Below are 25,079 nucleotides of genomic sequence, written 5' to 3' on the forward strand. Positions count from 1 at the left end.
GACGAAATCTTACCAGCTACACCGATTCGCTGAGGCAGAGTTACAAGTTTCGAATAGAATATGCGACAGTGGCGATCCAAATAACTATAAAAATCGACTATTTCGAAGTATCAAAGTTTCTCTGCGACTATGTATACGAGAGGATTTTTTAATGTCATTTTCTGTCAAAAACGGGGTTCGTTTACGTTTTCTAATTCGAGCGACAATATGCTCTCAAACATAAACGTACGAGTTCTAATCGCGTAACAAATTTTCATCTACGTCTCATATTTTCGTTATAATTACACATTTTTTTCGTCTAATAAAATAAAACCTTGTTAACCAAACTTTACAGGATCAAAGGTTCTACGAATTTCTATCGTAGATTTGTTTAAACGTTTCATCGATATTAGGTAGCCGGGTACAAAAAATATCCTATGAATATTTACAATCGTTAAAAAGCATCGTAACGATTATAAGATATAATTTTGATAAGTATCAATTATCAAAATTTTACGACGTCGAAACGAAATCCTTCTAACGACAAACGTTCGAGACACGCGTCTCCTCGCGAAGCATAAATGGTTTAATGGGCTGTTAATTATTCCCGGCAGGCGATGTAGAAGCCACCCAGTAAAGAGTCCATTGCTCGAAGCATGATTGCACGTATTATTGTGTCAGCGGTCGAACGGAACCAACAGGATACCCAACACGCGTCCAGAATATTTTCTTTCCTTTTCTTCGCAATACCTGAGCCATAGTTGGCCAGCTGTTAGTACACGTTGATTCTCCCTACTTGGCTCCCTTACAAAACACGCGATTTTTATTCGATCAAATTAATATATAAAATTCATTTGACTCCGATTAACGAGCCTTTCGATCATAATCGATCCTTGCGACGAGCGAATGCCTATAACTAGACCGCGGATATTTAATGTAAGTTATATAGACTGATAAGTAATGTTTATGTATAATAGTACTTAATACATAAAGAAGAATAGATATACGTTACACAAAGTTCGAAATAAAAATAGAAAAATAGATCCTTTAAATATGATTAATATTTTGAAATGAAACTATTCGTCACACTTGATAGAAATAAACAATATGTAACAAAACTATTTCGAAATTTCCACGTCAAGATGATAGTAGTATCGAATTTCAAAAGCCGCAAAAACATAAAATGTAAAATAACTATCCGTAATAAAATAATTAAAGGCAAACCAACATCTACGACGTCCTTACGGTCATCTTCACTTTTAACTTATCATAGTTATTCGATTAAATAACTTTTATATAAATTATCTTTTTCACTTGAAATTTCTTTTCTTTCTATAAAACTTAAATATGTACGTACTTACATAAATACACGTATACGAATAATTATATTATATGTATATAGGATATCCTATGCAACTGAAACAAGCTATGTACGTTTTTAAAATGATTAAAAGCATAAAGAATTCTCGAATAATCTCCTAATTATCCTAAAATACCTGATATTTAGTTTAGACTAAAGTTTTCTATAATTAACGTTGCCTTTTTATTTTGTTTCGTATTTAAAGGAAAAGTCCATCTTTCGGAAAATAAACTTCCCAGCATCGAGTAAATGACGACCTTCTTAACATTGAATAACATGAAATTTACCAAAAGTAAGAGTATCCGTAGAGTTCCAGACGCATTATTTAAAACGCGCATTTCGAGCAATTGACCGATTATGAGAGAATACTTGTATCGCCATCTAGCGACGTATATATAGTTTTCATAGCAGTGGAATTGATTACCACGACTACGGAAATAACGGAAGAAGTTTGATTGAAAATAAAATTAATCGTGCAAAGTTAATATTAACGTGTTCTACTTCATACACATTTACGTATCGACGAACGTGAGTACTAAGAATAATATTAATTTCAAACATAAACACCAACTACGATCAACGATGTATACCCGACCATACATAAATGCGTAATTTCTTTGTTTTGCATTAACATTTTTTTAAAAAGAATTATCATGTAAAATGCTTTATAATATCCGGATATTATTGACAAGTAGATGCAAAAAGTTAACCTATAAATATTAAGTAACGATGCTTTTTACTTTTCGATATATATAAAAGTATAAAATATACAAAACATGAATTATATTTTATGATAAAATTTTTCCAATTCTCAACTTTCTTTTATCTAATCTGTTAAATAAAATACATAAATCATGCACTGAAACTGTATTTTTATTTTGTAAGCGTTCCGTAATAAAATTAACTTACCTATTGCTCGTGAAACACCTAATATTCCGTTGACTCTCATAGTTCCCATGCTTTGCATCACTACTCCTCCTGCTTTCCGTATTCTTTGAACTTCATCCTAATAAGAACAATCAATATCGTTTGCACATTTGTTACAAATTTTTTTAAAACACATTATATTTATCAGATGTCGATTGTTTCTAAACAAAGAAAGTAAATTCTAGCTTAAAATTTACTGTCGCAAAGATCATTTAATTAAAAAATAAATATTAACATTTTATCGTTAAAATTATAGATTAAATAACATTAAAAATGACAGCGGTAGGAACACAAATAGATAGTGACAAAAGACTAATACAATTTGAAACTTATGAAGACTATTTGGATTCCCTAATAACATTTGTTGACCTTGGATATTTGGGAAATCTCAATGTCGCGCGTAGATTAGCTGAACTTGGTTATCGTTGTACGAGCGAAACACTCGACGAAGAAACATTTTATCGTCGTTTGGAAGCTGTGAAAAATTTACTTTTTCCAATTTATAGACCGTACGAGTTAACATCGGAACAAGTGACACCAAGGGATAATATAATGCAAGAATTAGCACTCAGAGAACATCTGAATAGATTGAAAATCATATCCACTATCATATTCGTTAGAAATTTAACAAAACTTCAGTTTGAAATTTCTGGTTACATCGATTTTAGCGAAAGGCTTGAAAAAGAAAATTGGCTTCCGTATTTCCAAGGAAGAAAAAAAATATGGCCTTGTGCATCTGACCTTGCATATTATTATTGGAGAACAGGGAAAACATGTTTAAACAAAACGTCAAATTTTCAACCTGTTATAGACCCAATATTAGGGCTTCGATTTAAGCACTGTCACGATAGACATTTCATTAATGTAGATCCTGGGGTGCCCTCTCCAGGCATATATACAACACGAGTAAGAATACATAGTCAAGAATATGAACACATAATATTATACGATCATGTTCTGCGAACAAGATGTTAAACATAGTGAAAACATATATACTTACTTCGCGATGAAGCCGGTGAGGATTCACTAATTGAACGACACTGTCACGTTTTACCAGCATAGCCGTCGAATCTCCTACCCAGGCAACATATAATCTTTTATTTAATATTAAAGTGCAAACTGCGGTAGTTCCACCGCATACTTTCTGAAACGATAAAAGTAATAAAAATGATATATTGCCTGTATATTTGATATATTATTCCAAAAAAATATTTCTTTCTTACTTGTGTCCGTGATTTCTCTATAAACCGTCTGTCGGTAGTAAGAAAAGCATCACGTAAGGCACGCTCTGGATCCGTAGGATAATATACGCTTTCTGCTAAATATTGATGCAGATGAGAAGCACAATACACAGCTGCATCTTGTCCCGCATGTCCATCAAATACTGCATAGTAATTTGCTATAGAGTCATCCTAAAATTTGGAATATGCTTTTCCAATAAAAGGCTTACTACGTGTATATATTTGCTAAGAAAAATTTAATCTTTGTATTTACCTCGATACCAAATATACTGTGTAAGTCATGTAAAACCACGTAGCGATCTTCCATTTTTCTTCTACAATTTTTGCTTCCACCTGCTGTTATCTGTGGCAGTGGTGTACAAGGAGGTGGTGGCAATAACGCTAATCTACTATTGTCCAGGTAGCGAGTACATATTTCATTAACTTTACTGGTAATGGCTTGCATTAATTTTAACGAAGTATATGCTGCAAGATAAAAAGGAATTATCACAGACTATTTTTATTATAAAAAACAACAATATTTTAAAGTTCTTCTAAAGAGACATACCTTGTTCTTGAGATTTAAATCCACAATCCTCCGGTTGCTTGTTGCACATGGCTTTGACTTTTCGTATTACTTGATGAACCAAGTGTGCTTGTAAACTTGCTGGACATTGTCTAGAATGTTACAAAATTCTCTATTTACACATATAAATAATTTTTAAGTATCTGTAACAAGATCAATTGTTTCATACTTTGAAAAATAATTATCTATTTAAAGAACAAATTACGCAATACAAATACAAATCTGAACATAGAAAGCATAAAAATAATTGAAGCAGTACTTAGCAAACTGACAGCAATAGACATGCGAAACTTTCGATTAACAAAATTCAAAAGTCTATCTTCTATAGTGAAAATACGCTACAGTGATAACCATGGGTTTTTCATTCCGAAATTCTTTAAATCGTAAGAATAAAAAATATTTATAATTTGTTTTAAAAGTAATTTTAAACGAATGTACGAACGATATATGTATCCGCAACATATTATTTGTTCTATTAATTTTTTACATTTTTATAGTGACTTTAATCGTAGATTTAATCGCAAAAACTTTCAATGTGATTGAATGCCATATAGGCGTATTAGTAATATGCTTAAAGTATCGTGTACCTAAAATTTTCATTTAGAAACAACTTTTGTCATACTGGAGGTTATATGTGATATATGTATGTATGTAGAACTTCTGCTATAGCCTTACAGCGTTTTTGATTTAATAAACAAAAGTTTACATTTTATTTACATCATATGATGTATTTTATGTTTTTGCGTTGTTGAAAATTGTTTTATGGCTTTCAAGTATTAAAGATAGTTGTAGATAATCTTAATAATTTTACAATCTCGTTTTAAATTTAAAGAAAAGAAAAAATTTTTTTTATTGTAATTGAATTATCAAATTTTGAAAAAATAGTAGCTTCACATTGAGCAATGACCGAGAGAACTGCTTTTCTGAATGACAGTCCTTCACCGTACATTTCTGCGATCATCTCATACTCGAAATGAAATGGGACATAAAAAACATTAAATTTTTGAAATATACAGGGTGTCCTAGGTTCTGACGGCCAGATGCTATCGGTATATTCTACGGATCTAAATAGGGGAAAAATGTTATATAAACATAGGTCGCTTAAAGCTTTACTAAAAAGTTATGAGAAAGATATGAATTTACTGAGATGAAACAAATTAGGAATGACATTCGCAGAGTAATAAATTCTATTTTCGGCTGTTGTCAATCTTGTATCGTCAGAACGATGAACATTTTGGGATGGAGAATTAATTACTTTTGCATAAACAAAGTGAACATAAATATTACTGATGCATATACCGTAGTAACCTTGCTATTGTTCCCTTCGTATTTCATATTTTCGTCGTAACCTATTAATAAAGCTTTAAACGACCTACGTTTATGTAACATTTTTTTCTTATTTAGACGCATAGACATACCGACAACGTTCGTCCATTAAAATCTGGGACACCTATTGGGAAATCTATTCTTGCTTTTATAATTACTAATACTATTCTCGTTATTATCGTCGCATGTAAACAAATAATTAATTACTGAAATATCATTTTCATACTTTCGTACTTTCATACTTTCATACAGTTTCATACTTTATCTAGTAAATATACGTATGCAGTAGCAAACATCAAATGCATCGTTTTCATCGTACGTTTCATCCAATCTGAAGATAGTCATAATTCGTTCAACGGAAAAGATTCATTTATTCCTTTCTGAATAGTTACTGACAATTAAACAATTTACTAATTTATAAAAAGAACGATAGAATAGATAGAGTTTGAAAAAATGATTATACGCATTTCCGATAACCGCCATATCATGCGGCGTATCATTTAGATATGAGAAATCTATGGAGAGGAGAAGTAGCTCTCGAGCAGTATTTACCTCAAGAACAAGGAGTTTACGCTCTAGATGAACATTTCGTGAAGATCAAAGAGACCGGTGAAAACGAGGAGATAGCTGTTTCAAATCTATTAAAATCGGAATCTTTCGAACTAGTTCGTAGCGATACGTTGGAAGACGAGGGCTCGCTGCAGCCTGTGAGAAAGCATCCCGAACCACCAGCAAACGAATCGTCTCCGGAGCATTACCGACAGGGGAGAGAAATGGTATCGATCGTTGGCGCTTATCAACATGAAAGCAATGAAAACCTCGACGAGTATTTCAAAGCTGTGGGTATGTTACAAGCGACTAAAACCGAATGTCGCCTAGCTTACGATGGAAGCAAAAACAAATACGATGTATAAAATTCTGTTTCTTTCCGCATAATAATTATTCCGCCTATTAGCTTGTTCTTGAAAATTTCGAAAACGCGTACAAAAATACGAATCGATCGATTTGTTATATGTATACTCGTAATAAAACTAATTTACTAATGCGCTATCGATTAAAAGTATAGATTGAAATTTTGATTAGTATGTGGACATATGTACACGTGTTTGTACACAAACACTCGTTACACGATATATTATATACCTATATATTTTTACAATTATTAATTATTATAATTTACAATTACTTTATAATTATTTACTTTACCTATAATGCATGTTATGTTACACGTTTTTTTCCTACCTATTGGATATTTCATTTATCAAATAAAGGATTAAAACGTTCAATCTTAGTGGATTATTTATTGAAAACCTACTGTATCGAGCTGTATCGAACTTCATAATAGAAACTACATATTAGATTAGTGAAAAGACGAAATCGTGTACATTGATTAGCGTTATTAGTATAGTATCGAAATTAAGTTTTTTTAAATTGTATGCACCTATAGGTGTACCATATATTCCACGGAAAATGATGTGCATGTCCAGTCCGCGACTAGAAATATCGAACAACTGCGATAAATGGACTATTCGCACCATTACGATGATTCGTACGGCAGAAGTGACCTTTACTCTTGGCGAAGAGTACGAAGAACATATGCCGGCAGGAGTTATACTGAAAGTACAACCACTCCTTTCGTAATATTTTTTTTGAAATACCGTGCTCGCCCTAACTCGATCGAGATAATTTAATATTTTTAGTTTCAAGTTTGAAACATACTTTGAATTACATAAAAAACAAATTAGCCATTGCATATCTTTCTTCGATATATAATTAAACGAATAGAAAAAATTATTTGAGAGAGGACTTCGTATCCTTAACTTCGAATAACATAAATGGTACTACCGATTTTCAAAGAATTAAATTGTGATTTGTTTTATATACAGGGCGTCCCCAAAATTGTGACACAATAGGCCGGATAGAGATTCTACGTGGAAAAATAAGTCGAAAAAAAAAATAAGTCTTTTTCGCTTAAGGCTTCGTTTTTTGAAAAAAAGTGAATTAAAAAATCCGAGGTATAAAACTTCTATTTTTGATCGTATTTTGATTAGAACCCCCGCGCACTAACGACAATTTATCGCTTACGAAAAGGGCGTTTATTTATATGTATTTTATACGAACGTGAACGGATTTTACGACGGATATCACTTTATTTTTTGCTCTTGCTCGCATCAATCAAAAGTTCAATTTCTCCTTTCTCTAATAACACCATATAGGGTGTTTAACGAAATGGCGAGCACGATTTTTCAAATACTTCCGATAATGTAACAAACGATATTTCAAACAAAAGTTGCTCTGTTTTGAATCAGTTACAAGTCAATAAAAGATAAGAGTCACTTTAACTTTTTAACACATATTTGCACATTGGACTTCCTATCTGTCGTACGTGTTTTTCTACTTATAATAAGTGCTCAAATTATTGCATACCACTTGCCGCGACACAAAGCCCCGTTCCTTTCAACAAATTTTGATGCGTAGAAGCAAATAGACTTCGTGGATCTATTTCTCTGCACGCATGTATTATTTTATCACAAAGTTCTTCCGCAGAGTTTACTGGTTTGTCGTAAACAACGGATAATGTAAATATCCCCATAAAAAGAATCTAATGGAGATAAATGTGGTGAAAGAGCCGACCAGTAATTTTTACTATTGCAATTTGTTGACAGCACAAACGTTATCTTAAGCGCGTGATCTAACGCCCTATTAAATTTCACACGTTAACAATAATGCTCCTATGAATCAATGAATTCAGGATTTCTGAACTCATCATGGTCATCAGAAAGTTGTAGTATTTCGATCGATGAACTAAAAAGGTCAGTGTGACCTTGATTTCTTATAGAAAGAAGCATTTTTTTGGCAATTTTAAGTATTGAAATTTGTGACCGATTCAAAACAGATCGACTTTTGTTCGAAATATTTGTTTGTTACATTATTATCATTACACATCAGGAATGCCCGGGAAAAATCGTGCACCCCATTTCGTTGAACACCCTGTATAAATACTAAAGCGACAGTTTTGTCGTTAGTGCGATGCATTTTAAACGTGGACAGTGTCGCGATTTGCTTTCTCTTATCTCTTATTTCCGTAATTGGAAGATATGTTTACGAGAAACAAAAGTTTCATAGGTCAAAATTTGCAATTAATACACGGGTAACTTACAGATTTTTAAACTCTTTTTTTTTCGAAAACGAAGCCTTAAATAAAAAAGTGTAATTCTTTTTTCCGACTTATCTTTGCATGTCGGTTGCAACCTTGTATCACGATTTTTGGCAATATCCTATGTAAAAAGAAAGAGAGGGGTGGACCTTTTCATTTTTCACCGTTCGTATTTCTGTCTGTTTTTATCTAGAATGTAACTACAATGGAAGGAGATAATTTAGTGACAGTTTCAGTCGGTCCAGATAACAACAAAGTAGTGCGGAAGTACGAAATTACAAAGGATGGTGTAGTGTTGGTACGTTCCATTTACATGTCCGTTCACATATACACAAGCTTTTATCGAGCCTACAATAGCATTCAAAACTTTAATTTAAATATTTATTTATCCGTATTTATATTATACATATTGCGAGAAATATGATATGCATACCTCATCCGATATCAATTACTATGTGAGGAAGATCTCATCGATATATAGATGTATATATGCATACATATTTCACTGGCAGCAGAGCATAGCAGTATAAGTTTGTTTATTGAAATTTTTAATGGCCAATTGAGTATTTATTTTTTATATCGACTATTGAGATTTTTATATTTATATCAGTTATTCAGTTATCGTTTGTCACGTTCTTGCCTTGTAATTATATAAAACATAATTAAATAAAAGAAACGATAGTCTTGAAAGGTATTGATATGAAAGTAGATATTAATATCGTATTTTCTATTTTCAGATAATGACCCATGAAAAGAGTGGCCAAGTAGGAAAGCGCTATTTTAAGCGCCTTTCGTAAAGCTTAGTTACTGTTTGAACTACAAAATATTTGTATACTTGGATTCCATATAAATTCCATTAGCTATTAACAATTAAGTTTTCAATCGCTTTATGCGCTTTATACGCATATTGCACCTAACAGTAACTTGTTGATAACACAATCTGAAAGCAAGCACACTTCAGATGGTAAAAAACCTATCATACAAAAACGGAAGCCGCACGGAAAATGCGTACAGTTACGAGAAAGCAAAATTCGTCGGATCAATCGTATATGTTCCGTCATTTCAGCATGCGCCCTGCCTACCTTTATTGCGTGTCACGTGCTACACAATATATAAAAACACGGATAAATAAAAATTATCTTATAATAAATAATTAAAATGTGACGCGTAAAGGAATTTTATTTGTAGTATATGTATTTAAAGGATTATAAACATATTATATGAATGACATGAAAATGTGACGCGTAATTTCTTTTATATAAATCTTTTCTTATAAAAATCTTTTGTTTAATATACTATATGCGTTTCGTGTAATATCAGTAACTTATAAATGTATTTTTCCGGTAAATGCTTTGTATAATTTCGATGTATCTATATTTTCGAATTTGTTTCAAAGTTTAGTAATATACATAATTATGATAGTCGTGCCTCATTACGATGCTAATGAAATCTCAAAAAATTCTTTATAACACCCATAATATGTCCATACAAATCTTCTATGGTAATTAGTTTAAATAGTTATGCGAGTAATTACACAAAGTGTCCCAGCCATTACGACGCAATCGAAAATGTAGCTTAAAAAAATAAATCGAAAATATTCGTATGGCGTTTCATTTTCGTCTTTCGGAAAGATAGAGTTTGAACACGCGTGTACTTAATATATTTTCAAATTCGATTTTTTCGAAAATGAATCTTCAAACGAAAAAATTTGATTCGACATTTCCGACTTATCTTTTCAGGCATGTGGAATCAGCCCCCTTCTCGGGGCTGATGCAACGGATGATACTGGGACACCGTGTATGTCGTTTATGTTTACATTCGATGCCGGCCGCCATAGGAGCTATCAACGAATAAACACGTCTTTCGTCCGCCCACGCACTGCCATGCTGCAATATTATTCATTTAAAAAGTACATTCACTTACGTCTGGTTGAGGTACTGTAGAGTCACGTTGATGATTTCACCGACGATCTCAGCCTCGGTGACGTTATACGAACTTACTGAGACAGGCAGCTGATCGTATGGATTCACTCTGGCGACAAATTCGGAGAAAAAACGGCTATACGCTCCGAGATAATCACCGTCAGGACAATCTTCCGCCATTCTTTTTTCTCTCGATCAGAAATCCAAGTTATCCGGTGCACACTTCTGTTAGAGCACAAAAACCACAATACGTTGACTGCGTTTACTGAAATGTGAACGCGATACCTCAATAGCTATCTCTTAGTGACTAAAGTCGAATTAACCCACATGAAAATATAAGAATGGAAGGGAGAGAAATAGAAAGAAAGCAAAAGTGTGTGCGTATATTTGAACGTTTTTGTCGTTTTACTAAACGAAGCGTTCCTCTGTTCTGAACCTATTCGTTGATAGGCGATATTTGTATTTAGGTTACGTCACTCATTCAACATCGCGTACGCACATAACACTACGGGCCCGATCGAACGACGCGTTTCTCTATTGTGTTCCTTAGAGAAGTGGGGAGAATTTGCCGCGACGTTTAAACACTATCTCTCCCGCTTCTTTCAGTTTAGCGTTGCTTTTTGCCTTTCCTTTTGCCACTGGCCACTTGCGGATTGACTCTCGTAACGGAAGAAAAAGTGCGTAACGGAATTCCCCGAGTCACCTACTGCGCATGCCCGTCACGGGCCTCTGCATTTGCTGTTTCGCCGGCGTATGCTACTACAATACTTCTTTATTATGTTTAACTATTATCTTTCTTCCGACTTGTACGTACTATTGTGTACGTACATTTCCTATTCTGATATATTTTTCAACTTTTTTTGTATATTTTTACTGTAATTTATATGAAAAGCGTTAAAGCCTTTATATGAAATTTACATGAGAAACATTAAAGTAATTGCTATTTTATCATTTATATACATATCGTGTATAATAATAATGTACTCAAAATTTATATTACAAATAGAATTTTACTTTAATGTTTTTTTTTAGTTTAGCAAATTTTTTCGTTATATTTGAAATTCTGTTTTGTAAAAAATTTATAATGATAAAGTTAATAAATAATAATTTTTTCAAGTATACTTTCATATACTATTGTACAGTATTGTACAATACAATACAATGAAATAAAATAAATCTTTCATTACAAAAATATTAAAAAGATATGAATCTATTCGAAAATCAATTTTCAATTAAATAGTAAAAAAGAAGTTTATTATAATAAATTCAATCTAAATTATTTTTATTAAAACTAAGTATTTAGTTATGTATTAGTAAATGAATACCGTTTTTGTCTTAAAATATTGCTAGGAATTTGATTAAGAACATGATAGTTAATATATAGTTAGTTAATATATAGATAGTTATATACACTATCAAGAATTTGATAGTTAATATAAACAAGTCGATAATTCAAGTATATCTTGTATTTATTTGCTTATTTACTTTGTCCCTTGATTGTAACCTTTTGGGACCTTGAACTTAGAAGTAAATAATGAGTTCGATTGACAAAAACATTAACGCGTAAAATTTGAATTCCGTGATCAGATTTCATTCATGCCAATAACGTGTGTGCTATTAGCGAAAGGTGCTTTCTAAACGCACGCGAACATGATTATCGATAAACTACAGATAAGTGCTATTGTTATCGAATTATTGTGGTAGCATGTCAGTCCTTTCCTCTTTGATATTTTTTACTATTTTCTACGCTAACAAGGGTATTTAGATGGTCTGCTTTACGTAACTCATTCTACATAAATGATGAATTTTTCCATATAATAAAATCCACGTCCAAAATTTAATTTCTGAATTTTTATTTTGAAGTATCACATACTACTTAAAAATATCTATGATGTTAAATACATTAAATTATTCTTACATTATGGTACAAAATTTTTTTTCTTCTTTCTCATATTGATTTTCTTTTAATTTGTCACTTACAATTCGTAAATATGATTTACTACTTTCTTTTTCTAGCCAGCTAGGTAATGGAGCATTCCAATTTTCTGGAGGCTTATCTCTCTTTTGCCAAATATCATTCTTATAATGACCTTCTAATCTCTCTAGTCTGCGCTTCTTTTCACTGTTTATTAATTGCTTCTGTAAATAATACAATATTTCTTAAAACATTATATAACTCATTATAAGTAACATTTTATAAAACAACTTTTAATTATTTAATTCTTAACGTACACATGCTTCTTTATCTTTATATTCAGACCATAGATTGCAATTCTTATAATCAATTTTCCACTGTTTACAGTCTAGAGTTTCTCCAAATATAAAATATTGATGAAACCGTGCTCTTATGCTTGTACAATCCCTATATTCCTCTTTATACATTTCACATGGTTTGATCTAAAATATTAAATTATTAGTTATAAAGGAAAGAATGATATATTAATATTTTCTTATATCTCTAATGTTTAAATACAATTGACTAATTTCTTAACATAGCTATAATATAAAAGGATATTATACAACTATACAGAATCTATAATTATACCAGCCATTCATATGCAATTTCTTCTTCAGGTGTAGTATTTTTCATTGTACTGTTAGGTTCTGGCATTTTTCTCTTGGCTTTGTGGTCAGGCACTAACTATTTTCTTCTTTAATAGAACAAATAACTGTAACAGTTTATATTTACAGAATGAATTTTACACAATTACTAATCATTGATATTCTTTTTGCATATATAAAATTGATTTTAGTAGATATCTTATTTATATAATGATAAAATACAATACATATTAATATCTCCAAAATTAGTATGTAATTTTGCACATAGTCGATGATATAATTAATGATATTTCTATTATATAACGAATAAAATAATTATAAAATTAGAAATATTACTGTAATTCATGTTTAAAATAATTTCTAATTTTCTATTATATTTTAGGTTATATTTCAATGTTACTGACAGAAAATAAGTTTGCTATGTGAATTTCCTTTAAAATAAGAATACAAATAAGCTTATACGTATATAGTAAACAGTAGTAAGTTTCATTTCTATCTTTTCCTTAATTAATAAAATCTCATTTTAACAATCCTATTGTTCACGTGAAATTGAAATCTTATTAAAAAAGGTAGAAAATTAACCATGGACATTGAATATATAGGGACCGAGCATAACCTCCATGCGTTGGCACAGGGTGTGAATTCACTCCTGGGGAGTGGGAAAAACAGTCATGTTGTACTTGGAACCGCATCGATCATTGGTCACTGATTCAATGTTGTATGTTAGAAGGAGAAAATAAACTAGTCAGTCAGTTACACTGGCTTCCTCTTACTCAATGAAAATAAGATTGCCCTTACGCAATCACAACCAATCATCAATGCGGCTCCAAATCCCACTTTCCTGTTTCTCAGAAACGACTTCACCCGCACAATTATTGCTCGGTTCCTATATTCTTATGTCCATGGAATTAACATATAGGGACATCCTAGAATATTATTCTGCATATTTGAAGTTACAATATTTATCTGTTATATTAATTTTTATATATTTTCCAACATCAGTATTATCTTATTAAATATGTGTTTGTAACAAAAATGTGTTTATATTTTAATAATAGTATAGAATAGAGAATGTATTATAGTTGCATTTATTCGTCTATTTGTGTCAGTGATGCTCATGTTAACTAAACCTGCTAGAATATGCTTTAACCTCTAGCGATCTTTCTATACTAGCGCCATTCGAAAATTTAATACAAAATTTTATATATTTACATATATATGTATATTTAACATATAAATTAATGGTCTCAATTTTTTCAAAATATAAGAATTGTAGCTTATCGATGAGTATCACTGCTTTCCGCCATATTTCTCGTCCCTACCCCTACTTATTCTCGCCGACCTATCGTCTTGTTATGATTGTAATATTTGTGATTCTCGTTCGTTCAAATTGAAAGTGTTTGATATCTTGCTGTGAAAATTTGTAATTGCTGTCAGTTCTCTAACCTCTTTATCGACGAATGCCCTAGTGCTTTATATCGTGTTAGTGGAAAGTGACATATAATCGCGTAACATGATGTCGCGGTCTGTACGTGCAGAGACTCGTAGTCGTGCCAAGGATGATATTAAGCGTGTAATGCAAGTCGTTGACAAAGTTCGCCATTGGTAAATCTCTTAACATATTATAGATGCACGAGGAAATGTTGAAAAGTTTTACAAAAGAAAATAAAAGAAAGAATGTAGTAAAACTATATGGATATCAAAAATGGATAAAAATTTTTCTTCTTTGCAAGGTTTAATAGAGATTTTGCATTACACATGTCAGCTGTAAACAGACTTTTGTAGTTCTGAGATGTTTTATGCGTGTTGATTGAGTAATAGTGTTGTATGTCTGCTTTTTTAATAACAGTAAAGAAGGTAGCTTCTCTGTCTGTTACTTTAATATTGATCCAAGAAATCATCAGTGCTTTTCATGCCGACACTTTTATAGGGAAAAGAAATGGGTTACAATAGGAGAAACTACTATGAAGATTTATAAATGGGTACCTATATCAACACTTGATCAGGTAAACAGAAGTTACGAAGCATGTATAAAAGTAAGAATTAAAAATCAATATTCTATTGCGTAGAAGAAGAAGACAAAGACAGTTGCAGACAAGGAAAATGGTTTGCCAAGAAAAAGTGGATTAGATTCGTCGAACTCTAATTTTGGTCTTACAGAGGATTCAAATACATGTAAGTTAAATTTCAATACTTTATGACATATCTGTTATTTCTTGAATGTTAAAATTTATAAAAGTTTTACAATATATTAGGTTTTTCAACAGTTAGTGATTCCCAAGGATTAACTGACTTTTCTGCGCATCTGGGATTTTCTGAAGATTCTAATTCACAAAATAGTGAACCAACATCTAAAAGGTTAAAGACTGATTAAAGTTCATCCTATGACTGTTATTTGGGATATTAAATATTTAGGAAATAATTTCTATCTTATACGAATTTGCACACTATAAAGTTATCTTAAATCATAATTGTAAATTAACAAACTAAATGAAGTTTCATCTTTCATTTTATTCTATATTTAGCAAAAATTTTTATGCTTCAAAGAAGGGGATAATCATATCGATCAATTTAAGTTATGAGTAAGTAATGAATTTATTTTTTTATACATGAATTTGTTATAAAATAACAAGGCTTAGTTTAGAAGCTAATGTTAATGATGTTTTATTCAAGCATGTGCATTAAATGTACAGCTCCTTTTAAGATCTGTTTTGAAGGAAATTTAAAAGTGTAGTATAAAATTATTTTTCAAAACGGATTGTACATTTTAGACAATATTCATATTATCACAGTATTATTTAATTAATGAGACACATATAAGATTTTCCTTTACTTCAATGTAACATCTCAAATAACTGATTGTCAAACATTGATATGTTATAATCTTGGAAATGTAAAATAGATAATGATATATTTGTTTTTGCTGTAAAATAATATCTCCAAAATACAAATGTATAATGTTACAATTATCTTCAAAATATTTATGTGTCTAAGTATAATCATATATTCAATAATTGCTCGATAATTGAGTACCATTGTACATATTTCAAGTATCATTTCTTTGCAGTGTTATATTCTAGAATTTACATTCCTTGAGGTTATGTTATAGCACCATGAAATGTACAAAATACGCTTTGACACTTACAAATAAAATGATACAATTGTGAATGTTTGAATTTATATTTACATAAGTTTTCAGGAAAGCATAAAAATGCTTTGATAAAATTATTACTTAATCATTTTCATTTGTTCAAATACAAATGATTAGAAACCTGTATGCATTAAAAAGAATTAAATCAAAAACATCCTACTATATAGCTAATTATTATAATTTTTTTATAACTAATTCTGTATATGGATTCATATCTGTAATTTTAATAATGTATGTATATTATGGATTATGTACAGAAATATATTTGGCTATTATACTAAATTTTTGCTTTTAATGTGTACAAATCTGAAAATCTTTACAGTAATTTAAATTATAAGTTGAGTATACTTTCAATTAATGCTAACTGTTATAATAAATATAATCAACATTTTATTATGTAAGATATATGTTTTAAGATTTTAAATATGTGATATATTTAAACATATTATAATAATTTATATAATATTTTAATAAAAAAGGAATGGTATCTGTGTGATTATTTTTTATCTCAAATGTAAGATTGAATAAGTAAAGCAATAAAAACGACCATTGAAAAATTGTATCAAATGTAAATGATTAAGGAAACAGTAAGTCCTATATAACACTTTTATTTACCAAGATAAAATTTTTCCATCATGTTGAATAAAACAACCTGTATGTTCTTCATTTAATAAATTTAATATATTCAAGATATTAGTAACACTAGTATCAACATCCATGGGTGCATTGGTTCCTCCCATATCTGTACGCACCCAGCCAGGATGTATACAAGTAACAAGGATTCCATCCTTTTTTAAATCAATGCTCATTGACTTTGTAGCTGCGTTGAGAGCTGCCTAAAAATAAGATAAATATTATAAACTGTATCTATTACATAGGATAGGTAAATTCTTCATTGCACTATTCAGTCTAACACAAAATTAGTGCTTACAATAAAATACTGAGATAGTATGAAATAATTTTGTTGCAATATGTAACTGTACGAAGCTATGAAGTAGGAACAAATAAGAGAATAGAGAGTCGCTAATGTAAACAGTATATATAGAAAATATGATTTTCTCAAAGAAATCTATTGCAATACTTTTATACACAAATAAATAATATTCAAATTTAATGTTTTGTTAAGTTATGAATTATGTATTGATTGATTCAAGCAAAGAAAATATTACCTTGCTACATCTATAAGGGTAATATCCACCTTCATTATTGTCAGCAATACTTCCAAGAATTGAAGACATGTTAATAACCGCAGCTCTGTTAACATTCATTTTTGATTTGTCTGCAAAGTTATTGGATGCTATTTTCAATAATGGTAAAATTGCCTAGAAATATATTATTAGAGCAGAAATGTATGTAATAAATAGAAATGTATTATTTTTACAATTCATTCATTAACATTATTCATAGAAATTAAAACAGCATGAATCCTATATATATATATATATATATATATATATATATATTGTATGTTCTTAAAATTATATTGTACATACAAAAAAAAGGATAAAATATTTTTAATAATCCCAACTAAATGCAATACTTTTTAAAAAAGTATGTATTAAAAAATCTTCAACTAACCTTTGTTAACAAAATTGGTGCTACAGTATTTACAAAAAATGTTTCTGTAAGCTGTTTCTCTTTTACAAGACCAAGCCTTGTAAATTTTGAACTGATTCCGGCATTATTAAATAGAACATTTAATCCTGCATTGCCTACCTTTTCGGCCACGACTTTTATTATTTTATCGTAATCTTTTGTATTGGCTAAATCTTTAAACAAAAAGAAGAAAATAGAAATGTACGTTAAAAACTACAAAATTTAATCTGAGGCATCCCATACATATATTAAATCTAATGATTTCATAAATTACCTTGTACTATGTACATACATGTATATCTCTTTTACTACACGCGTTTGTAGTGAATATTTCATTTTTATACTATAGTAACTACTCTTTGGCTCTGGTCAATAGATTTGTATGTATTTTCCAGACTACAGCTGCGTACATTCTCTACTTTCGTACTATTTGTGTTAACTATTTATATTTAGCTTAAAATTATTAAATTGATGGTTTACAGATCTCTTTAATCTAATTTATATACGGCAAATGTAATAGATATTGGTAAGTCACATAATTTCTTTACATCATTTTTTTTTATTAGTTTCTTATATTCATGACATTTCATCGCATTCATGAAATCGTCAACTTGAAAATTTGTAACGTGAAGTACTATTACACTAACATCAATACTTCTTATCATTAAGATATCATCTTACGAAATCATATTTTGATTACAAAATATAAATATAATTTTATAAAATGGTATACAAAATGGCACATTATTTCATAAAAGATTTCATATTGTTTTGTTATTTAAAAAATCTGTATTTCCTCGTCTATAATTTGTTTCGTTAATTAAAATGGTATGGTTTTTCTAATTTTTTTTTAATTTTTATGAATTAATTTTATGCACTTTTAGTTTTTGTGTAAAAAAAGGCAGTAAACCTTCCTACCGACTTTGTAATGTAAAATTTTATTTTTTCTCTTTCTATATCTAAGAAATGAGATCATTCGTAAAAATTGTTTCGAAATCGATATTTCTTTTTTATACATGTAGATAATTTTTTTATTATATGAATTCAACAAATATTTCGTATTCTAGCTGCCAAGGCGAAAAAATTTTTATATATAACTCTTATTATCAGATATCATAAGTACGTATCGACCAGTACTACTTTAATGAAATTCCACCGTTTTCAACGACAGGAAATAGAAGCAACTAAATCCTTGTTCTGTAAACATTGTTTATACATATTTATTTGTTAAATTCCCAACGTGAATTATTTCTCATTTTAAACATTGTAACATGAAATCTCGTAACTCGAAGAAAAAGAAGTCGTGGTGTCTTAGTTGTCACAAGAAACCGCAAACCATGGATTCGGATTTAAGTGATCAAGAAACTGAATACTATATAAAAGTGAAAGAGCTGGTGATAGATCAAAATAACTTCAAGGGTAAGTCGAAAACTCTTTTTATGATTTGTTATCGAGATTTTTTAACAATTGCAATATTCTGCGTAAAATATATTAATAATTAAAAATATTTGCACGCCTGAAAAATATATATAAAGTTATTTGATTATAAGCACATATTTTTCTTTTTAGTATTTTACGATAATATTAAAAATGTTTTTCCCCTAAAGTCAAAATTAGTTGTAGCTCTTTTTAAGCAAAGACAATGTAAACTAGAGAGGGAAAAAGTCCGATTAATCTGTAACATACATATGTGTATTTATACATCCTATTATATAATGAATGTTATCTTTTTACATAGGTATACGAAACAGTTTCAATAAATTCGAAATTTCACAATTGGATCTGTTGAAAAATCTAAGCTAGATTGCTCATGTAAGCCTACCGATAACATTCACACATATCTTCATAACAAAACCGATAACGCTAAATATATTTCATTTTAATTTGTAGCTTCTTCGGAAAAAAACAAATTACACGGTAATATTTTTTATTATTTTTTATATTTTATTCTGTTGATTATTATATCCAATATTTTGTTTACATTTAAGCGAAATTTGTTGTATCAATCCTAGCTTAGAAAGTGGCTTATTGTTTCCGAAATATGAATTAATCTTATGTCCCTGGTGGATTAGATTGATAAAGATGAGGAGTTCTTCAGTATTTGACTCTCTAAAATATTATTTATATTTTTAATATATTGTCAGTCTTATATTTTAGAAATGAAACATCATTATACGAAATATGTGTGCTATGTTGCCAAATTACTGATTGCACTTGACCGAATAATCTTTTCGTTCTTATTATCAAGTTACCAATTAGATATAACAATTGGAGGAGAAAACGATAAAATATAAATCTGTTTTATATAATATAATATGTTATATAATATAATATAAAATGTTTTATATAAATATAAATCTGTTTTTGTATAATATACTTAAAATATTGCGTTAAAATTAATAATATCAAATAAACGCTTTTACCTTTTAACATCTCAAGTTTAGAAATACATTTTCTATATGATAAAAATTAGACATGGAACTTGTAATTGAATAAATATCGATAGAAATTGTAAATGGAAATATTAGCATTAAACTTTAGATTAAAATTGGCATCATTTAACGGTTAAATTTTATTATCTTTATATATTTTCTATATATTATCTTTATATTATCTTTAATTATTATACTAATAATATTATATTATCTTTAAATATTATATTTATTTAAACCTAAGCTAAGTCCATGGTTGCAGTTACTGATTAACATAAATTTCATTTTTAAAAGCAAAAAAGTAAATACACATATACATGTATACGTGTATGTAAGATAATTAATGTTTAACTTTAGTTTATTGAACTGAATCGTGCTTTTGTTGCATAAAACATTTGATTTATTTAAAATTTTGTTATAAATTATCATTAATCATCAATAGATAACACATTAGATTATGCTTTGTGATAAACAGCAACGAGGAAAATTTGTTTGAAATTACAAAATGCTACGGTATGGTTACATATTATATCGTATATTACATACCTATTTCAATAATATGAACGTTCTCCGATTTCTCAGCCAATAGAGTCAATTCCTGAAAGACAATATAACTTGGGAATATACTTAAAATGAAATAATTACATAATAGAAATGTTCTCGAATATCGCTAGATAATCGCTATTTATCCAAGAAAATGATCTTTAATCCTAATAATTAATGTAACTTCATGCAATTCTATTTATTCGAGCGATCATGTCATGTCATTATTATCTTTGATGTAGGAAGAATTTCTCGTATGAAGGATTTATAAAAGTATTTTGTGTCGTAAGATACTAAAATCTTATGCATTTATAAATATTTTTACGTGCGTTGATGATTATTTGGATCTTCTAGAATTTAGATTAAAATTTTTTTTCCAAAAGACCGGGTTCTAAGGTTCGTTTTATAACGAAATTTACAGTGACTTGCATGAAACAGTTCCTTGCGCAATTGACCAACGCGCATTGTGTGAATCACTATAAATCAGACTTAAAAACTCATGTGCTTGGAGCAACTATATAACAGATGGCGGTAATCGAACCAAGTAGGCGTCAGTTCGCTCTTGTCTTTTAGACGTAAGAAATCTTTTGATCAAGCGCGATATACGAGAGTTAACGTTCTTTAAACAGGAGAACCATTACTTATTACATTCCTTTATAACGTGAATTTTAAGTCTGTAAAGTGTAACGATGGCACCAATTGGTAAGTCGAATTTATAGCTTGAATCCGATTATTGCATAATATCTTTTCTCATTCACTTTATGACCAATCTTACCCTTGCTTTATTCACGTTTCGGCAAGTTGCAAAGATATTCTCTGGTGGTTGCAACGTTTTTACCAGGTGTTTCACTAAACCTAGGCCAAGCCCACGGTTGCAGCCTGTGATTAAGATAGACTTCATTCTATGTCGCGATTTTATTCCGAGATATTTTTCTATATCGTAATAATTTTTTAACGCGGTGTATGCTGTACTCCGTAAAAGAGTGTATTATCGTATATCGTGAAACACGAGTGTCATCAGGGTGACGTCACGTGGCCGTGATCGGCTGGCAATAATCATGGCGACGTTAACGCTGCTCGCTAGGCTTGTCACATTCCGCTCCGCTCACGCTAAATTGCTCGAGTTCTCATGGCCTAGATGTAATACTTTCCCTTATGGAAGAACTGCGATGGCTTGCATGTGCTGTGAGTCTTAGGTTTCTATGATTTGTAATTGCAAATATGCCTTAATTTTGTTGATAATATGTAAAATCTATATATTCGTATACCATTGAGCTTTTATACCGGCTAGGTTAAAAATAATCGAATTAATTAACACGATTCAATGATTTGTTTCTCAACTCTGTTAATTTACATGTAATTTAAGCGGTAGTTTTATATTTCTAGATACTGTCTTATTAAAATGTAGTTTTAACTTATTGTTAATAATAACAGAAATATCGTATAACCTCATACTCATGATCATTCAGCTTTTACATAGCTAGAATATTTTAACATGAAAAATTGATGAAATATTTCAAAATATACATTCTACAATGATCAATGTTGAAAATTCAATGAGCACAGTTAATTTTATAGAGAATTTTATTTATTATGTTTACAGCTGATCAAAAGTTCATGTATGATCTGCTTGTTATTGGTGGTGGATCAGGAGGTTTGGCAGCTGCCAAAGAAGCAGTGAATCTAGGTGCAAAAGTTGCAGTTCTTGATTTTGTCACACCATCTCCAAGAGGTACTACTTGGGGTTTGGGTGGTACTTGTGTAAATGTTGGTTGTATACCAAAAAAGTTGATGCATCAAGCTGCTTTATTAGGAGAAGCAATACATGTATGTTTCATTAGTAGATTAATTACGTTTTATTATTCAAGAGAACTTTGAACATTAAAATTTCATATTTCTAGGAATCAGCAGCTTATGGTTGGCAAATACCAGATCCAAAAACTATTAAGATTGATTGGCAAGCATTAACAACAGCAGTACAAAATCATATAAAATCTGTGAACTGGGTCACACGAGTAGAGCTTAGAACAAAGTTAATACTATTCTATTTTTACTTTTCAAGCATAAAATTTGTATTTATTAATTTACTTGGCTCTTTTATTATTACAGAAAAGTCGAATATTTCAATGCACTTGGTTATTTTAAAGACCAACATACAGTATGCGGGAAAATGAAAAATGGAGAAGAAAAATTGTTTACAGCAAAGAATATTTTGATTGCTGTAGGTGGTAGGCCAAGATATCCTAATATTCCTGGTGCTTTAGAATATGGTATAAGCAGCGATGATATCTTTAGTTTAGGGGAAGCTCCAGGGAAAACTCTTGTTGTTGGTGCTGGATGTATCCTCTTTTTTTTTTTAATAACATTTGTGACGACGCTTCAAAATTTTTTCGTATCTTTGTCAGTGAGATTTAAAATAATGTTATATAATGCTTCATTTTCCTTAATGGATGAATAGATATTGGTTTGGAGTGTGCTGGATTCTTGAATAGTATGGGTTACGATGCAACTGTAATGGTACGTTCAATTGTTTTACGTGGATTTGATCAGCAAATGGCAAATACTGTTGCTGAGGAAATGGAGAAACGTGGTGTACACTTTATTTATGAAGCTAAACCATCAAAAATTGAAAAGCAAAGCGATGGTCGGCTTCTTGTACATTGGGTAGATAAAGTATGTTCTATTTTGTTAATTAAAAAGAAAATATATATATATAATTAATGTTCAAGTTATATTTATATAGCGATAAATTTTCTTTGTTTTAGGATAGACAAACGCATCAAGATATTTTCGATACCGTTCTCTTCGCTATAGGTCGCAAACCACTTACAGAAGAATTAAAACCAGAAAACATCGGTCTTAAACTTGTACCCGAAACTGCAAAAATAGACGCAATAGATGAACAAACGAATATTCCAAATGTATATGCTGTTGGTGATGTGCTTCATGTGAGTGTTATTTTTATTTTTCACTTTTGAAAAAAAATTTCCTTTTCCAATTTATTAAGATTTATTGTTATCGATGTAAGAAAAGTAATGTTAAAAGGTGAAGATAGATAAATATTTACAGTTTTTATTGCGTATTACAGAAAAAGCCAGAATTAACCCCTGTTGCCATACATGCGGGTCGATTATTAGCGAGAAGGTTATTCGGAAACTCAACGGAACAAATGGATTACGTGAATGTTGCAACAACAATATTCAGTCCTTTAGAATATGGTTGTGTTGGTCTTAGCGAAGAAGCAGCGATTGCTATTCATGGAGAAGACAAAATAGAAATTTATCATGCATATTACAAACCAACGGAATTCTTTATACCACAAAAAGATGTTTCTAATTGCTACTTAAAGGTAGTTGCATTTAGAAATGGCGATCAGAGAGTGCTTGGTATGCATTTCATTGGTCCTAATGCCGGTGAAGTGATTCAAGGTTTTGCTGCTGCTATAAAGTATGTATTTATTTAGTTTTTTACTATACTAACAATGTGTTATTTTATCATTATCTTTTATTTCATTATTTTCTTATTTTTCTAGGTGTAATTTAACATTTCCAAAACTAAAAGATACCGTTGGAATTCATCCAACAGTGGCAGAAGAATTTACACGTATATCAGTAACTAAACGTTCTGGGCTTGATCCTAAGCCACAAAGTTGTTGCAGTTAAACATATATGATATTAAACTTGTTACATTGCTAATATTTGTGAATATTTCGAAGTATGATCGACGTTAAACGTTTTTCATGCTTATAACATTGGCTCCAGAATTAATTTTCTGAGCGGAATTCCTTTAAACTGGAAATATTTTTTACTGAGTGCAAGTAGGAGAGCATTCATAGGATATTATATTTTCGACATGAAATTATAGAGCACCGTCCCGTATGGAAAACTTGATTCCTTTGGAGCATTAGAAATTAATGCAAATATAGTTTATATTATTATATTTATAGTGACTTTTATAAATATAGTTTTTTCAAATATCAGTATATTATTCTGTATACATTCGAAGGAAAGTAAATAAATATGAAAATATATATACGTCAATAATTTATTCAATAACATACGAAAACATAAAATTTTACATAATAAATCATTCATAAGAAAATCAAAAATTTGAAGTTACTAGTAGGTAACGATTTTTAATTTTAATATCTACAATTTTTAATTTAAAATCTACAAAAAAAAAATAATGCAACGATTAATAATTACATGATATATTAAATTGTATTTAAAAATCATCGAGTTGCTAATTATAAAATATTATTAGAGTCGTCAACATGTAGTTTGAAAAATATTGACATCAGAAGTAAAAGAATTTTAAA

At 30.0% G+C, this 25,079-nt stretch overlaps 7 protein-coding genes across 12 annotated transcripts in view; 4 read left to right on the top strand and 3 right to left on the bottom strand.

The window, feature by feature from the left end:
* LOC117234129 (titin-like) overlaps positions 1-11,168 on the bottom strand; it is a 63,979-nt gene extending 52,811 nt beyond the window's left edge. Inside the window, exons 1-7 of one of the 3 annotated variants that reach the window (XM_033495054.1) lie at positions 10,977-11,168; positions 10,479-10,702; positions 4,055-4,164; positions 3,761-3,972; positions 3,490-3,678; positions 3,267-3,410; positions 2,249-2,345 (exon numbers count right to left, since the gene is read on the bottom strand). In XM_033495054.1, the coding sequence (XP_033350945.1) occupies positions 2,249-2,345; positions 3,267-3,410; positions 3,490-3,678; positions 3,761-3,972; positions 4,055-4,164; positions 10,479-10,657 (931 nt within the window). In that variant the 5' untranslated portion in view covers positions 10,658-10,702; positions 10,977-11,168. Of the gene's footprint in view, positions 1-2,248; positions 2,346-3,266; positions 3,411-3,489; positions 3,679-3,760; positions 3,973-4,054; positions 4,165-10,478 lie in introns of all 3 variants that reach the window. The other 2 variants (XM_033495055.1, XM_033495053.1) reach the window with 2 other exon arrangements.
* Positions 1,726-9,719, top strand: LOC117234134 (sodium/calcium exchanger regulatory protein 1-like). The gene is made up of 5 exons (XM_033495063.1): positions 1,726-1,867; positions 6,065-6,241; positions 6,846-7,018; positions 8,749-8,853; positions 9,293-9,719. The coding sequence occupies exons 2-5, from the start codon at positions 6,172-6,174 to the stop codon at positions 9,350-9,352; spliced, it is 408 nt and encodes a 135-aa protein (XP_033350954.1). The 5' UTR covers positions 1,726-1,867; positions 6,065-6,171; the 3' UTR covers positions 9,353-9,719.
* Positions 2,339-3,268, top strand: LOC117234133 (cilia- and flagella-associated protein 299-like). Its single transcript, XM_033495062.1, has one exon. The coding sequence runs from the start codon at positions 2,540-2,542 to the stop codon at positions 3,239-3,241; it is 702 nt and encodes a 233-aa protein (XP_033350953.1). The 5' UTR covers positions 2,339-2,539; the 3' UTR covers positions 3,242-3,268.
* Positions 11,169-12,347: 1,179 nt separating the features above from the next.
* On the bottom strand, positions 12,348-13,840 carry LOC117234028 (UPF0545 protein C22orf39 homolog). 2 transcript variants are annotated; one of them, XM_033494851.1, is made up of 4 exons: positions 13,444-13,840; positions 13,023-13,146; positions 12,710-12,874; positions 12,348-12,616 (listed from the first exon to the last, which is right to left on the bottom strand). In XM_033494851.1, the coding sequence occupies exons 2-4, from the start codon at positions 13,086-13,088 to the stop codon at positions 12,392-12,394; spliced, it is 456 nt and encodes a 151-aa protein (XP_033350742.1). In that variant the 5' UTR covers positions 13,089-13,146; positions 13,444-13,840; the 3' UTR covers positions 12,348-12,391. The 2 variants fall into 2 exon arrangements, with proteins under 2 accessions (XP_033350742.1, XP_033350744.1); XM_033494853.1 differs by having other exon boundaries at positions 13,622-13,839.
* A 435-nt stretch (positions 13,841-14,275) lies between these two features.
* LOC117234029 (B-cell CLL/lymphoma 7 protein family member B) lies at positions 14,276-16,207 on the top strand. Its single transcript, XM_033494854.1, has 4 exons — positions 14,276-14,644; positions 14,970-15,045; positions 15,109-15,214; positions 15,295-16,207. Exons 1-4 carry the CDS (start codon positions 14,553-14,555, stop codon positions 15,411-15,413), a joined length of 393 nt encoding a protein of 130 aa, XP_033350745.1. The 5' UTR covers positions 14,276-14,552; the 3' UTR covers positions 15,414-16,207.
* Positions 16,208-16,782: 575 nt separating this feature from the next.
* On the bottom strand, positions 16,783-21,740 carry LOC117234027 (C-factor). Its single transcript, XM_033494850.1, has 5 exons — positions 21,537-21,740; positions 20,765-20,816; positions 17,769-17,959; positions 17,360-17,512; positions 16,783-17,026 (listed from the first exon to the last, which is right to left on the bottom strand). Exons 1-5 carry the CDS (start codon positions 21,660-21,662, stop codon positions 16,802-16,804), a joined length of 747 nt encoding a protein of 248 aa, XP_033350741.1. The 5' UTR covers positions 21,663-21,740; the 3' UTR covers positions 16,783-16,801.
* On the top strand, positions 19,043-24,787 carry LOC117234026 (thioredoxin reductase 1, mitochondrial). 3 transcript variants are annotated; one of them, XM_033494847.1, is made up of 8 exons: positions 19,043-19,205; positions 22,365-22,588; positions 22,663-22,793; positions 22,871-23,100; positions 23,220-23,434; positions 23,527-23,709; positions 23,850-24,208; positions 24,294-24,787. In XM_033494847.1, the coding sequence occupies exons 1-8, from the start codon at positions 19,058-19,060 to the stop codon at positions 24,421-24,423; spliced, it is 1,620 nt and encodes a 539-aa protein (XP_033350738.1). In that variant the 5' UTR covers positions 19,043-19,057; the 3' UTR covers positions 24,424-24,787. The 3 variants fall into 3 exon arrangements, with proteins under 3 accessions (XP_033350738.1, XP_033350740.1, XP_033350739.1); XM_033494849.1 differs by lacking the exon at positions 19,043-19,205 and adding an exon at positions 21,251-21,463; XM_033494848.1 differs by lacking the exon at positions 19,043-19,205 and adding an exon at positions 21,529-21,946.
* The last annotated feature ends 292 nt before the right edge of the window (positions 24,788-25,079 follow it).

The sequence above is a fragment of the Bombus vosnesenskii genome, unplaced genomic scaffold (assembly GCF_011952255.1).
Source record: "Bombus vosnesenskii isolate JDL3184/JDL3185 unplaced genomic scaffold, Bvos_JDL3184-5_v1.1 scf7180000013302, whole genome shotgun sequence".
Taxonomy (NCBI): domain Eukaryota; kingdom Metazoa; phylum Arthropoda; class Insecta; order Hymenoptera; family Apidae; genus Bombus; species Bombus vosnesenskii.